At 34.2% G+C, this 14,299-nt stretch overlaps 1 protein-coding gene across 2 annotated transcripts in view; it reads right to left on the reverse strand.

Moving 5' to 3' along the window:
* mettl25 (methyltransferase like 25) overlaps positions 1-14,299 on the reverse strand; it is a 64,685-nt gene that overhangs the window by 13,087 nt on the left and 37,299 nt on the right. Inside the window, exon 12 of one of the 2 annotated variants that reach the window (XM_088647222.1) lies at positions 9,524-11,152. The exons of the other annotated variant lie outside the window; for it this stretch is intronic. Coding sequence (XP_088503348.1) covers positions 11,063-11,152 — 90 coding nt within the window. The 3' untranslated portion in view covers positions 9,524-11,062. Of the gene's footprint in view, positions 1-9,523; positions 11,153-14,299 lie in introns of those variants that run through there. 2 annotated transcript variants of the gene reach the window in all.

A 14,299-nucleotide genomic window follows, 5' to 3' on the forward strand; every position in this document is an offset into this window, starting at 1 on the left:
CTTTAACAGGAAAAGCAGCATTCCGAAAATGGATGGATGGAAAATATCGCAGTCTAATGAAAACAGAGTTATGATTACAGAATACATGTCTAATGCTATGGGGATGAATTAATGTGTTGAAATAAAGTGCAAAGAATGTAGCGATCTGGGACTTGGCATTTCTTAATGCATTTTAATGTACAATGTATTCCAAGGCAGTAATTTTCATTACCTAATTGACTTAAATAAAAGGTCTCAGCATCAACTAGACTTTGTTCTTTTTACCTCTTTCATTATTTCCCCACAGGAGTTGAATCATCTAGAGAAAAGGTTCATTTAAACATATGGGCATACAGTATTATGTATTACACAGAGTGGCATATTGAATATCTTCCACAAATGTTTACTGTCTCGTACTTCTTTCAAGATTTGACATACCTGTATACAGTACCTGTATGTTGTATGTTGTCAACAATGGAAACGTACATAAAATAATTGCAGTCTGTTGTATGACAGCTTCATTAGGTAACTGAGAACCATAGTGTAATAAAGCAAAATAACAAACTATCTTAAGCTATTGCAATAAGATCTACAGTGCAATATCAAATACAGAATGTTTCTGCTCTCTGTTCTCTAATTGCATTTACTTCTGTGACATAAAATCCCGAATGACTCAAAATTTCCTTCATTTCAACTGCAACAAGACTGAAGTCAGGCTTCTCTGCACCTCCTATCAACTGTTTAAAGGCAGTGCAAAAACGACTTGTCTTTCGTCTCAGAAATATTGTCAGACTACGTCTTATGTTTTCTCTGACTGTAGCTGAAAAGCTAGTCAATACATTTGTCTTTTCCAGAATTGATTACTGTAATGCCCTACTCACTTGGTATCTAAATCCACACTAAACAAACTTCAGTATGTCCAGAATTCACCAGCCAGAATCCTGACCAGGTTGTGTGATTGTGATTACGTTACTCCTGTCATGGAGTCCTTGCACTGGCTTCTTATCAGGTTTCATGTCTACTTCAAAATCCTCATGCTCACCTTTAAGGCTATGCATGGCTGGCTTAGTATTCATAGTATCTTCCTACTGACATATTATCTTCCTACTCTCCACCTCGCAATCTTTGTACAGTTGATTCCGGTCTTCTGTTGTCTCCCAAGCTTGCTTACACTCCATGGGTGACAGGGTCTTCTATCATTATACAATAAATCTCTGGAATTCTACCTCTCAGGATATCAGAAAGTCGCCTTCCCTGAGTGCATTCAAATCCAGACTCAAAACCTTCTTTTTCAGAAAGGCTTTTATGTACTGTAATTGGTATCTCTGTCTGCTCCTTGCACCTTCCACTGCAATTATAATTCCTTGTGTTTCTTTATGCTAATTTTCTTATCTCCTATCTTTGTTACTTTTTTAACTTTTCCTGTAAAGTGTTTTGAGAAGATACTTTCAGAGGTGCTATGTAAAATAAATTGTATTATTATTATGTTGGTGTGACTAATGAAAAAAGAAAATAATCATGAACATGGCTTTAAAATTTAGAATAAAAACATACATTAAAAATAGATGCTTCTTTTGCAGATATCAGGCAGTGCATTATTAATAATGATTTGCAGGTTCCAGGGTAGGCAGTGCTAAATAAGTGTGAGAGTGGGTACAGTATGTGGCAGGAATTATGATAAAACAATGCTAGGTTTACTTGTTGGATGGATGCATGTGTAGCATGTGAGACTAGTTAATTCTCATTAAGAATTGGAACTGTTTTAGCATAATTAATTTAGTAGTATTAAATACAATATAGTAGTGTTATATATGCACTGTACAGTATATATTATACAGTATATGTGCCATTTATCTTTTTAAGCTCTGAGTTTTCTATGAAAGTTCTCTTATGTTCTGCGTATATAAATTTAAATTACTTTATTAATCATTCATACTGTTAAAATATTTTTTTATTTATAGCTTCATTTCTAAACAACATAAGAATGTAATTCTGATATAATTCAGTCCTTCATATAATGAAGTGTCACATCATGTTGATGCATTTTACATAGCAGTACGTTTGAGTTTTATATCTCTTTTATAGTCTTCAAACAGTAATTTAATTTCCTTATCTGGAATATAGAAAATCAATGGTACTGCATGTGGAAGGAGAAGATAATGTTATGAATTGACAAAAATAAGCAGCGTGTGTCAAATTTAATAACAATCTTTTCATCTTGGAAACCAGAAAATTATGTAACCACACATGCAGATCAGGACAATGGCTGGTAAAGTGTTTATGGGATCTGCTAGGAAAACATACATGTGCAGACCTTCTGGAAGATGTACATCATCTTGTTGAACAGTGAAAATGACAGGAAAAGCCTCACTGGTTTGTTTTGATAAAAGTAAGGAATTAAAACAAAGCCATCTCTAATTTCTGTTGTATCTCTGCCAAGAATTTTAGGATGGTCCACGTGCCCCCAGGAGACAGCCGTGATCAAGTGTCCTGACAGTCTTCAAAGCATACTATTCCATGACGTCTGCTATTAGGAAAGGAAGGAGAATAATTTTGGTATTTTAAAATGTGTCCAGTTTTTTTTTCACTTGACCATATGGTAGAGGTGATTGCATCTCCAGTCCAGCTTATGAATGCAATGCAAGATTTACAACTTTGCTTTTAAAGTTTACTGAATAAAATGTTGCAGCTGTTGTGTTCATGGAACATTAAATTCAAACATCAGTGGAAAAGAAAGAAATCACCTTAAAATCAGTTTACCAGGTATTCCAGAGCCATTATAAAGGTGGCCTGTTAAAATGCTGTTCTGGAATTGACTTTTTCTTCAATTGTGTGATTGAACACTTTTCAGTCCGGAATGATGTGTGCACTGTATGAAGAGAGGCAAGGTGATGTGGGATTGAACATCACTAACAGTAAATGCAAAACCAGCTGTGGTAAACTTTTGAATCTTCAGGGCCCTGTTGCGATGAGCCTAAAGAATTCTTATTATTTTGAACAGAAAGTCAACTCCTACGTGTATTCAAACAGCTTAGATTTCTGAAGACGTTGACTTGCCTGCTGTTATGTCGGATTAACTTCACTGCTGTGTTTTAATAAAAAATAACCAACAGAACCTTCTTTCATAACATTTGATTTTTCTATTTTTTTTGTCCACTTTTATTCTATATAAAACACAGTATGGTTTTGTAAGGGCCCTGAGACTCCCCTCAGCCTTTTATTAACATTAATACTTTATCATGAAACACTTTCCCCAGCCATTAAGCTTCTGAAAGACACCCAAGTGAGCTTTCTTTTTGTTGAGTGAACTTAAAATATATGATCCAAATCTATAGCTGAGGGGCTGTATTTTTTCCCAGCATGACTGAGAAAATGAAAGACATTGGTCATAACCATTTACGAGCTGAACACAGTGACAGGAAAAATACCCCCCCTCCCAAAATGAGTACGATTTTATAGTGGGAGACCTTTCTCAGTTGGGACAAAATAAATATAGTAGATGTCAATTCTTAAAGTATTCATATTGGCAGGCAAGCAAACAGAATAAATCATGATTCCTGTTTAAAAAAATGATAATTATGTTAATAGAGAAACAGTGTAAAGATCTGGTACAATTCTAATTAGGCTTTTGGGAAAAATGAACTTTGACACATTTCCAAAATATTAATCGGATTAATATTTAGGATCAGACATGGAAAGGTATGAGTTGTCTTATTGTGCTTGAAAAAAATTAATAGTACGAGATTAATAAGGAGTACTGGTTCAAAACAAGATGAAAGGGTGTAGTTACAAAGATGAAAAAAAACCTGCTAATCTTGGGAAATCGTTTTTAAATAGAAGGATTTTAAAATAAATAACATGACAACAAATAACTACGTTTTGAATCTGGAGTATTAACACTATAAAACAACAGACATATCAAACCCATTGAAGAATGGTAAACAAAGAGAGTTGGTGTAGACACAAAAGAGGAAGATGGACAGAGGTTCAACGCTACTGCAGCAATCAAAATGTTTAAAGTACAAAGCCACTTATCTCCACAAGAAATATTCTTTATAGCGGGTCCCACATGATCAACAGAAAGTTTTATTTAAGCACAATACACACGCTGACATGCTCAGACAAAAAAACGTAATCCTTTGAGACATTTCTCTACAGTACTGCCAAATTCTGTGTGTGAAATAATCTAGGGGGTTATCTTGTATGAACAGTTTGGTCAAGGTCCTGCAATAACATTTGCGGCATTACGTTGGGGTGTCTCCAGTGTGGAGTTGGAGCCCTGGATGAAGGGCTATGCCTTGGCTTTGTAGTCACAGCTGTTCAGGCTGTTAGAGGATGAGCCACAGCTGTGAGGGCTCTATAAAGGCACACTGGACATGCCCCAAAGGGATGAGCAGGGCAACCCCCGGAAGGTGAGGATTATTTTCACCGGCAGTCCTGGAGAAGATTGTACCCCCATAAGGCCGTCGTTATTTTTTTCTTTTTGCCTGGCCCGTCACGTATCTTCACCGGGGCAGACAGACCTTTTTTGCACACTCAGTTTTTATTTTGTTTTTGGCCTTGCGCACCTTGCTTTTCCAGACAGGACCCTGTTAATGTCCAGTCTGGCCACTGCTGTGCTAGCGGTTCTTCTTTTTCCCAGGCTGGACCCTGTTGAATAGGGTAAGCCCAGCCTTGATATGCGGCACACCTTCTTTTTTGGTTAATTCTTCACCCTTTTTTGTGTTATTTTCGGTTCCTGCTAACCTTACACCCTCAGTTAGGGGCGTTGACTTTTTACCGTTGCTCACTGCGGCTCCACCCACTCCCAAGGTGTTACACATTTCTATGAGGTTTAGGTCAAGACTTTGACTTGGCCAATGCAAAATGCAAAACTTCTTCTTTAGCCATTATGTTGCATTATCTGCTTGTATGTTAATTGTATGTTATTCAGGTGCCTTTTGGTGAACTTGCGATTTGTGGCAATGTTTTTTTAAGAAAGCAATGCTTTTTGTTTTCCTGGCTATCCTCCCATGAAAACCATCCCAATTTAGTCTTTTCCTGATGGCTGAGGAATGAACACTAACATTAACTGCAATTAGTGAGGTCTGCAGATGCTTAGAGGTTACTCTGGGGTTCTTTGTGACTTCATGGATTATTTTTTGGGTTGCTCTTGGGGAGATCTTGGCAGGATGAACACCCAGAGATAGCGTCATCATGGTCTTGAATATTTTCCATTCGTACACTGTCTGACAGTGGAAGGATGGAGCCCCATTTATATTAGGAATGGCTTCATAACCCTCTCCAGTCTGATGAGCATTAACTGCTCTTTTTCCGAGGTCCTCTGAAATCTCTTTTAATAATGACATGGCATGCTTACACTAAGTTGTATGATGAATACCAAACTGACAAAGTTGCTTGCCCTAATAGAGAACAGAGCTGCCCAGATTCTTTCCTTGTTAACTATCCAATTATTTAACCACGATTCTAATTATCCCCGTAATTGTGCAAAGTAACCAAAGGGCTCTCTTATTTCACATACACTGCTTTTTAATTATTCTTTTTTTTCTTCTAACAACAATGCATCTCAAACAACATCGAATTTAAACTCTTTTGGTTATACAAGAAAAACACTGTGAAACTGTGATTTCCATGATTGTATTGCGGCATCACAAACTTTTCTCAACACTGTACCCAAGTATTTCATTTCCATGTAGAAATATAAAAAAATCCTAAAACAAATCTCTCATAAATCTGATGTGGTCTCCTAAATGTATACAGAGGTCTACAGTGTGTTTTATTTATGGGTGGTTGAATGGGAATTTATCCCTCAATCCAATAAAGGCTTCTATTTATGAAAACAGTAGCTTTTAAAGACTGTAATTTATATGCCAGTTAAATCCTTTCGATGGCAGACAATTTAGTCATTGTTTTGAACATGCCATTGAATGAAAGCAGGAGCTCAGGCAATGAGACCCTTTGGGATGTTTTTCCTGCCTACGTGAAGAGGATTTGAAATGTACAGTAGGATCTGATTTTTTGGGATATTTATAATATGCAATTTTATGTAAAGACCAAAACCATTAGAATAGGTAAAATATAGTTATACAACTAAATCATGTTAAATATGAACTTTTATGTTTTCAAAGAAGCTAACAAAATTCCTCTTAATATTTAAATAAGTGATTTATAAATGAAAGATAAAGATAAAAACTGTAATTTTAAAATACTGCAAAGTACAATACTAAATAACGCTTACAGTAGCACAGTGTGATTTCTGCTACTAGGTCAAATCAAGTGTAGTCTAAGACTGGTTTCCTAATTTGTTGAAAAACTAAATTTGAACAAAAATGTTTACCAAGAGCCACAATTAAACCAATCAGGCACTTAAATAGAAAATATGAAATTGTCTTGTCATACTTGTTTATGTTATCCAAAATAATTTTGATTGGATATCAAAGAAATTTAACTTGTCACTTTCATCAGATCCTCAAAGGCATTGACAAAGTTAACCCATCAGAATTCTCTATGCTGAACAGTGAAACACACATTTTGATAAGTTACATTTTCAGTAAAGTTAAGAAAAATAAAATTAACTACTCTCAACTGGCATCCTATCCAGGATGTGTCTTGTCTTGCTCATTGTTTGCCAGGTAAGGCTCCGGTTTACCATGACCATTTATTTGACTAGGTGATTAGTGAAAATGGATTAAGTGAACTACAATCAGGTTATTAACTATTACCACCTTTAATGTAGATTTATAAGATATACATTGCACACTCCTTTTTAAGCTGTTGTATTTGCAGTAGCTCTTAACATTGTTAACACCCCCTGATAACACTCACCTGTCCTACATTATGATACATGGATTAACTCAGGACTAGAAGGAAGTGTCAGAGAGACAGTATGTCCCACACCCAGGACAGAGGGCATAGGAAAGCCAGTTAGTGAGAATCGTATGTAAAGAGATAGTGTACTGATGCAACTTACCTTTTAGGCACAGTCTGAGAAAAATGCAGGGACTTATGAATAAAGGACATACTGTAATTAGGAGACAGAAAAGGAAGACAAACTTCAGGAAAACACTGAAACACTAAATGAAAACATCCAAGTGCAGCCTGCTACAATTATGTAAGGAGATTAGGTTTGTCACACTGGTTAAATATATATATATATTATTTTCAAAAATATTTTAATTAGTCATGCACAAACCACACCATTCCAAAAAGGACAGACAGTGGTATTAAGTAAAAGTACACACTGGTTGTTTAAAGATTTGTGGAGATATTTTGCATAATTGTATTGAAAACAACATGAAAAATAAGGACCTCAATACAGTATATACTAAGGCAAAAAATGGAAAATTGATATATTATTCAAGATTTTTGATAATTAGTACTACTTCTCTAGGATATCTGTATCATCTATTTTTTCATACATCTCACATTTAATCACATACTGTAGGCTAATTGATCTGTCACTGACTTTTCTAGCTTTTAAAACAGAGCTGTCTAATACTGGTTGGTCCTGGAGGGCTATTGTCTTTAAAACAAATAAAATATTTAGTAATTACTTTGAACTCTGAACAAATTTCTGGGTTCTATAACCTCAGTCAGATGTGTGGAATGTAAATAATTGGAAATCTACGGAACACAGTCACAGTCACTCTTCTTTGGGAATGCTTAGTTGTGTTGAGCTTTTGTGTTTGTTGTCACATACTGCACTTTTAAACTTACGGTTTGCCGAATCTGTTTCACTAAATAATAAAAAATATCCTCATTAAAAATAAAGCAAGCCCCATTAATCCCTTGAGCACAGTTTACCGGTGATGTGGATAACTAATCATAGTCCTTTTAACTTGCATTTTATGTTGAATTTACCAATATACAGTATGTGTATGTGGCATTTTTATCATCTGTTGATAAAGACATCCCTCCAATATTCTTTTCATTACTAGTTTTTAAATAACTGTGGTTAATAATGATAGAAATATCCTACATCAGAGGCAAATGAATTACTTTTAGTGGATTAAGTGAGGACACAAAGACTGCTAATTGCTTTTTAAAGGGAGATAATGTTGTAAAATAAACACAAAAAAGTACAATATTATTGATAGTGTAATTTCCCCCTGAGTCTAGACATCATAGTTGGTCACCAACTATGAGCTGTTTGGACAGAACTAAGGCTGCAACCACTTAATAGGCAAGAGGAGAGAATGGATGGAGACCATTATACCACATCATGTAGAACACAAATGAATAATTGCAGAAATGAATTAAAAAGGTCAAATAAAACAAGATGTTGAATTAAAGGCATCAGTAAGCCTCAGTAATTAAAAGCTCATTTGGGCCAGACCCAAAAATCACAGGGGTCCTCCAGGTCCAGAGTGGAGAACCATTGGATTATGAAAACAAAATAGCTTATTTTTTCAAATGAATATTTTCTAAACATAAAAAAATTCATATGTAGACTTTGATTTTTATTTAATCCGTTTGGTTTTCTTTTAATACCCACCCCAATTGGAAAATACAATTGTTTATGAATATAACTCACTGCAAGGGGATTTATAAGAAGTAGTTTGTAGTTTGTCCCCTCTGCAATAAAACTGCTCAATGAATGTATGTAAACGTAGTCCCCCCTACTACCCATTTATTTATCAATTTATTTATGTATTATATACTGTAGTTGTAATTTCATGTGATTTTATGTTTTGCTTGTGTGATTTGTACTTCTATGGGAGAAGCGAAAGACAAATTTCCATAGCAATGGACAATAAAGTATCTATCTATTTAGGTCGTTCAAATATGGGCTGTGAGAGTCATATCCTTCTTATTTAGACTCAAAGCCTCACATAGGACATTGCAGAGTTTGCATTGTTTGGAGAACAGACTTTGGAGAACAGATTCACAGGCTCCTGGCACATCACAGGAGAGGCTGCTCTGGCACAGGAAGCCAAATTAACACTGGATGACTCAAGCCTACTGAAGTCTAGTGGCATTCCTCCATTCGATGCTTGGAAACTTCTAGGTACAGTCGGCTAGTGACATACTCCAGATTCCAACTGCTGCTGTCATGACTTCAGGGCACAATGCAAGCTCCAAACGTGACTTCAATGATAATCCATGTTTGGGAAAGACTCTGCAATGTTTATTTTAAAAGCGTAGCATTTTAAAGTAAATGATAGGTTTCATTTGTATGTAGGTTAAATATGTACTTTCAGCGATGTTTTAGACAGTGCCAATAAACATTTTTCAAATGTGCCATTTATATCATAATCATTGGCACAGTTTTGCATTTTTCAACGCCCATCTCCTGTTCATTCTCCATTCTCTCCCTATGTTTTTTCTTGCTCCTGTAAGGACACTTATCACTTCATAGTGTTACCAGGTGCTAGAGAACAGCGGCAGCACACATTATCTCAACACTTTAAAGCACCTCTTCATAGCTCTTCTGTTTGGGATTTGTAGATCTCTACACTCTACACCTGCTGTACACCATTTTCATCACAGATATTCAATTTACTGTATAGTAATTCTTCCAGAAGAATGCAAATCATGCACTGAATTTTTTAAAGAATGAAAACTGTAGTTTATTGCACTCATACATAACAGTAATTAAAATGCACTGCATTTCTAAGTGGTCTAGGATCAAAAAGTATCTGGTATTAGTGGATCCTTAACACAAACTGTACATGTTTTGACATATGCATTCATCCATTATTTCACAGACCTCACAATTATTTTGTAGAAAGCTAGATATAAAAAGTGTCAACATTATATATATTACACAAAAATAATAACACCATTTTATTATATGGCATACAGTTTTGATTTACTTTAACAAAACAAAAACATCTGACTGTGATACATGTTTTTCTTCCCTTTTTGTAACATACAATGTTGACAACAGTTACAGTTTTCCCACATTTCTAAAGTATAACATGGCAAACACTAAAGCTATTTTGTGCTGGTTTAAATTTCCATGGTCTAGCTACTACTAGTTGTTTATTAACATAAGTCATTTTATTACTGTTCCCGATAGCTGTGTTGTATGGATTAAGATTTGTACCTTTACATTTACAAGTTTACAAGTACAAAATGGGAGGGAAGTTTTTGTTTCCGTTGAAACAAAAAGCTTTAAAGGTCAACCTGCAAATATGTTTTGTGAAGTCATTTTGTTTCACATTATGAGTAGGAACATAGAATAATGAAAACAGTTCAAGCAGAAGTGAATCACCTTTAGTTCAAGATCTCAACGAGGCAATGTAAGATTATTAGATTTGTAGCAATTAAAATTGCTAGTTAAGACTTAACAGACAGTGAAGACTAAGACACTGTTACTGTTTATTCACCAAATATTTACATACAAGCCAGACTAATTTTAAAAATGAAAAGAAGTGAAAAACTGCATACCATACTGCAAATTGTACTCTTAGAATTGTAATTTAGATTTAGATATAATAGATATAATTTTTAACTTTAGATTTAGTTTCCTGTCTTCCTGGCTTTTACAAAAATGCATTCCATTACAAGACGTACAACAAAACAGGTTTTACTTGAAAAGATAACAAAAGCAAATTTTCTTTTTCTATAGCACAGGAGCAAGCATCTGTCAAGATCCTACAAAGGCAAAAGCAGATGCTATTTGGAACTGAATAAAGAATTAGAGAAAAAAACTGATCAATAAACCTTCAGAATTCACTCATCCGTATTTCTTTTCAAATCACATAATGAACTGACTACAATGTTTTCTCTTCTGTATGAAAACTATTTTCTGTTTTCTTTTACCTTGTCATTCAAAATTCTCCACTGAAAAAAACGGGTAGTGTACACATGAGGATTTCAGTAATAAATCACACTTTTAAGAGATGAAAGATTTATGTTATATTATCGGTTTGGGTATTCTTTGGAATGTCATTTGCATCTTAAACCCTAAAAATCTCCAGAGAATACAATATATCACCGTGAAAATTATACTGAATTCAAATGTCTTGAAATACATTTAAATGTTTTTTTTTTTCATAGCAGGAAAAGAACAGAAAAATCACAATACCATATTTTTGATTCACCTCAAAAACATAAAAGAAAAAAAAAATCCTTTTGACTAACGTCTTTTGATACCTATGACTCCAAAGCATCTTGGTGACATCAGTGGGTCAAACAGCTGCACCAATGCAGAAAATGACACGTTATCCTGAAAGAAAGAAAACAAATATTGTTTCTTTCCAGTTCCTGAGCAAGACGTGCTTTCATAAATTTCCTCCTCCATTTTTTTTAAATTTATTTCAATTGCAGTTAAAGCTAGACAACTAGAATACAACTGCAATAGTGTGTGATTTAGTTATATCAACTGGTTCAAAGATCATGGAAGTAGAAAGCATAAATAATGTGCATAATGAAGAACATTTTCATTATTTAATTATATAATTTAAATGCAAACCTATTTTAAAAGACATTTTAAAATGGTTAAATCCTAAAAAATATTTGCTTTAGTGTGTTTCAAATAAAATATCACATATCACATTTGTATTTCTGCAACTCTATTTTTCCCATTAAGATTAAAAGAATAACAATTTTGGTTTAGGGTGCTTCATTTAAAGTGCGACACAAACAGGAAGATTTATTTTTCCAGTTTTCTGTGAATTTCAGTTAAGGTTTCTAATGAACAAATCTTTGAATGTTGTAAGACCTCAGACATACTGCATCTGTTTGTTTGCAGATCAGTAAACAAACATAAGCTCAAAAATCAAGAGGCACTTAAGGTTACATTACAAGAAACATACATTTTTAGTTGTTGTTTTTTGATTACGTGGCTTAGTGTTGCGCCATCTTCCCCTGACTAAACCTAAACTCAGATGTTTGGATGATGCTGGTTCCCATCCATGTTTATGAAGACTGGTAATCTTGTTCATCAGCAGGCAAAACTAAGAAGCTATGTTTCTCTTATGTCTCCAGTATTCCTTTCAATTAGAAAAACATTGAGCTTTTTCATTTTTTTGTGGTTTAAAATAATTATACAAAATCTAAGGTATGTAGTTACCTATGTTTAACAATCCTTTAGTGCTTTTTAATCGAGATTGTTTTCATTCTTCAGCATGGGTTCATTATTGCCAAAAATCAGTCAGTTACAGTATCTGTGGTATTATTCAATCTATTCAAACAATCTCATTTAATTAGTATACTTCACCACTACTTTGGCTACATATTTACGTTACGTTTAGAAGAAATATATAGAACATCAATATGAAGGAAATCAGGACATTTCTTTCAGGAAATGTTTTTTTCTCTTAAATGAAGAGATCTCATTCTGTGTTAAATCTGCTAAACCCCTCATAAATATGAACTTTAAGATTCTGATTTAGTTTTCCAATATTACATATTTTGTGTTGAGTAAGATGGGGATCATTTACAGTATAGAGCAAGACATATTTAAGATTAGTGATGAAGATTTGCTCGTATGTACCGACCTTTGTATGTGAATGGAGAAACACAAGTATCAACTGCTGTTCACAGGCAATGAGAAGTAAGCCGATTTCTCAAGGGAAAAAACAAATTATTTTTTCCCCTTCAAGTTCAAAGCAATTTCATGTCCAATAAGTGGGAAAGAAAATACAGCACATAAATCAGGTAGATTGTAATCAACCACAAAGTGTGTCACATACATCAAAATGAAAGCAGATATTTAAGAGTTCATTTGACTTCTTTTATTGTCCTGCCAGTGTTGCTTTTGCCACAGATTAAGTCCTGAGGCAAACGTTTGCCTAGAAAAATACATATTTCCACGTTAACCTTTATTGACCTTTAAGAGTACACCCATCAATTGGAATGTGCATCCCAACCTAAGGTGACAAGCTTCTTGCTTCTGTTATCATGAGCTCTGGCGTGGGAATATTATACTAATGTCTATAAACTATTTATATGAGCATATCTCTAAAATCTGTTCATGATGGGGAGCTTAGGACACTCTTTATACACAGATTTCATAATAACAGACATTACTTTAGCTTTCCTCCTACACATGCCCACCACCCAGGGATAAAAGATAGCAGCGTTGCCTCTCTGTCTGTTCAGTTCTGGCCACAAACATGCTATGCGGTGACAGTAAGTACCAGTTGTGACAGTGGGTTTAATACAATTGACCTCTCAATGGCAACAATGCCGAAGACAAACAGTACTTGAGGAAATGTAGTTTACTCAGATATTCTCAAAAAATTCCATAATGTACTTCATAAGCTCTTAGTAAAATATCAGCTATTTATATTTTATTTTGTAAAATTGAATCCAAATGTTTTCTCAAGCACATTGGTGGCCTTTTAAGATTTTTTGTGTGATTTTGTCTAACTTATAACTGAACTTTAGGTCCTTTAAAAGACACATTAATGTTTTAGGTTTGAGTTACAGCTAGAATGTTTGAATACATGACATTAGTCAATTTAGCCCCCTTTCTCACTTTTCAGGGTGCTTTGGTAGAATATATTACATTGAGATAAAACATGTGGAAATAGTTATATACTAAAATCACTAAAAATGAAAATGTAAATTACTTTGGAATACTTTAAGTGATGGTAAATATCCATGTTGTACTTCTCAATAGGAATATAAGTGTTTGACCTTTGACTACAAAGTACTTTAAAAATACCTTGATTAGGAAGAAACATGAGCTACATTTGAAAATACTGGCTAATGTAAATGCCATAATGTGAATGATTGAAATTCATTAAACATAGTGGAACAATTCATTCTGCTTCTAATCCTGGCATTTTTTTTCTATGAAGAGGGCAGAAGTCATAATGCTACTAGGTTTTTGCAAAATGCTATACAATACACCCTTCCTTCTTTTCATCACTATCAAATCAGAAATAACCATAAAAATCACACTGTGTTCATGTTATACTGCTGCAATTTTGTTTTTGTTCTGTAAGTAAACTACATAAAAACATTCCGACACCTAAGGAAGGCTCCACAGCCAAAATGTTTCTTTTCTTCTCTTTTCAGCACGGAATAAACCTTTATTTGTTTCTTTATTTAAAACATATTGAACACACAAATAGTAAGCAAGAAAGTAATAAAAGGTTAGGTACACAATTCCATTTGAATATTTTCCTCATGAAAAAAAAACAAAACAAAATACATTTCAACCTGTAATGTCAGAATTTCTCTGTAATATTTCATATTTCCCTTCTGACCTAAAAGAAACTTAGTTACTTAGATACTAAAAAGTATCCTAAGTGATGTTCTTGTAATACATGGGTCAGATATAGATAGGACAGATTGTTCAAACCTAGAGTAACCTAGAGTAGGATGCTACTAGTATGGCCTAGTAACTAGGCCACTGATTTTG

The sequence above is a fragment of the Lepisosteus platostomus genome, chromosome 9 (assembly GCF_059453375.1).
Source record: "Lepisosteus platostomus isolate fLepPlt1 chromosome 9, fLepPlt1.hap1, whole genome shotgun sequence".
In the NCBI taxonomy this organism is placed as follows: domain Eukaryota; kingdom Metazoa; phylum Chordata; class Actinopteri; order Semionotiformes; family Lepisosteidae; genus Lepisosteus; species Lepisosteus platostomus.